The sequence below is a fragment of the Brassica oleracea genome, chromosome C5 (genome assembly GCF_000695525.1).
Source record: "Brassica oleracea var. oleracea cultivar TO1000 chromosome C5, BOL, whole genome shotgun sequence".
NCBI classification, from domain to species: Eukaryota; Viridiplantae; Streptophyta; class Magnoliopsida; order Brassicales; family Brassicaceae; genus Brassica; species Brassica oleracea.
Window position 1 is genome coordinate 24779583 of NC_027752.1, and position 2357 is coordinate 24781939.

General features: G+C 49.5%; 1 protein-coding gene across 1 annotated transcript; it reads right to left on the reverse strand.

The window, feature by feature from the left end:
- Positions 1–66: 66 nt before the first annotated feature.
- On the reverse strand, positions 67–747 carry LOC106344841 (RNA-directed DNA polymerase homolog). The gene has a single exon (XM_013784144.1). The coding sequence runs from the start codon at positions 745–747 to the stop codon at positions 67–69; it is 681 nt and encodes a 226-aa protein (XP_013639598.1).
- Positions 748–2357: the final 1610 nt, after the last annotated feature.

Genomic DNA, 2357 nt, shown 5'->3' on the forward strand with positions numbered 1-2357 from the left:
GGTGTTATTTGGGCTAGGGAGATCGAGGATTGCCGTTATTTGTTTTGGGTTTGCTTCGATGCCTCGCTAGGTGACAATGTAACCTAGGAACTCTCCAGACGTGACGCCGAAGGTGCATTTCGCCGGGTTGAGCTTCATCTTGTACTCGTTCAGCATTTTGAAGCAGTCTCGTAAATGGTTGAGGTGGTCCTTGGCGCGAATTGATTTGACCAGCATATCATCAATGTAAACTTCCATAGTGTTGCCAAGTTTGTCGGCAAACTTTCTATTGACCAGACGCTGGTAAGTCGCTCCTGCGTTCTTTAGGCCGAAAGGCATGACCTTGTAGCAATATGTCCCTCTGTCCGTTATGAACGCCGTTTTCTCGCGAACGTCCATATGCATCATGATTTGATTGTATCCGGAAAAAGCGTCCATAAATGTTAGGAGCTTGTTGCCAGCAGTCGACTCCACCAGACGGTCGATATGCGGGAGAGGGTAACTGTCTTTTGGACATGCTTTGTTCAAATCCGTGAAGTCAACACAAATGCGCCATTTCCCGTTTTTCTTTTTAACGACGACGGGGTTTGCTAGCCACTCCGGGTACCGTAATTCGGCGATGAAACCTGCGTCGAGCAACCTGTCAACTTCCTCATTTACTGCTTTAGACCGTTCAGTTCCGAGCTTCCGCCTCTTCTGTTGAATAGGCTTGAACGTCGGATCGACGTTTAATTCGTGGGATGTTACTGCGGGGTCTATACCCTTCATATCAGAAGTTACCCATGCAAAGGTTGAGGCATTCTCTTTGAGGAAAGAAATGATTAATGACTGCAGATCGTCGGAGAGATAAGCGCAAATGCGCACGACCTTTGATGGGTCAGCTCCATCGATGGGAACCTCGTGGATTTCTTCCTTCTGAGGGTAGATCTTATGTATTGTTTTGGTGACCGCGTTGACGAGAGAAGGTGATTGTTGTAGCTTGACCACGGCGATATGTAGCTCTCTCGCGACCCGTTGGTCCCCGCGGATTGTCTACGTTGTTCCATCTTTCCCAGGGAACTTAACGCATTGGTGATAGGTGGAGGGAATGGATTTCATGGAGTGTAACCAAGGCGTATCGAGGATTGTGTTGTAGGGCGCCCTAGCCCAGATAACAGAGAACTTAACAGTGCGGGTCACATCACCTGCGTAAACTGGGAGACGAATTGTCCCAATCATCTGTTCTGAGGAGCCATTGAATCCCGTGAGAGTGCGTGAGGAGGGCTTCATGTCGCGCAGGTCGACTCCCATCTTGTCGAGCGTGTCCCGAAAGATAAGGTCGACTGAACTGCCTGTGTCGACGAGAACCTTCGTGACCTGGCATTCGCCAATTCTGATATCGATTAGGAGTGGGTCTTTATGCGGCATGCTGATGCCGTGAGTGTCGGCCGTCGAGAAAGAGATTTGATGGTCTGCTTCGACTTGCGAAGGCCACTTTTGGGCGGTGATGGCTTGTCGCCTGTAATCTTTAACTGCTCTTACCGAATCCCCGCAAGGAGGTGAACCACCCATTATGACGTTGAGGTGCGGGGTATTCGTAACTTTCATCAATTCCCGTTGCGCTTCTCGTTTCGCTTCGAGGCACGGTCGCAAATCATGTTGCTTGGGCTGACTATTGGCGCACAAGTCTTCGGCTTTGGAGTTGATCTGCTCACGTAAATCTGCGGGCTGAGGTTGAAGGTGTAGAGCAGCTCCGATGCGGGTAGTCTTTCTTGCTTTAGACTCGTCGAGGGACGTCCTGAGGTCTGCCTCGTTCTTTTGTACCATTTCGGCCTTCCGCTTCTGAAATGTGCATAAGTCCTTGGAATCTGTTTTTCTGCCCAATTTTTCGCGCAAGTCCGTTGGTACCGGCGGAATTTCGTCATCCGAGGAATCAACCTGTCGGGGGAGTATCATTTCCACCCGTCGCCGGTTCTTAGGTGGTTCTTCATCAGTTAATTTGCCTTCGAGGTTGACATTGTTTACTGTGGCTTTCTCTGGATTAGTTTGCTCTTCTCTCTGAGGGGCTTTTGCTTGAGACTTCTGAATCTTCTTCTCTTTGTTTTTGCTCCAACTCTTATTGTTTTTCGGCTTCTGCGGAGATTCAATCTCGATTTTCCCGCTTTCGATGGATTTGAGGAAGTGTCCGTATAAGACTTTGCAATCCTTCGTATCATGTGATTTGACCCCATGATAGGAACACCATTTACTCAGCTTGACGGCGTTCGAGTTTGCTGGTTCGGGGGAACTAGACTTTGGCTGGCTGGTATCTCGATCCCAATGATTCCACCCCTTCTCTCGCGCCATCGCGGCGGAGCCCGATGGTTCGGCGTTGTCTATAGCATTCATGTAGCCCTTCC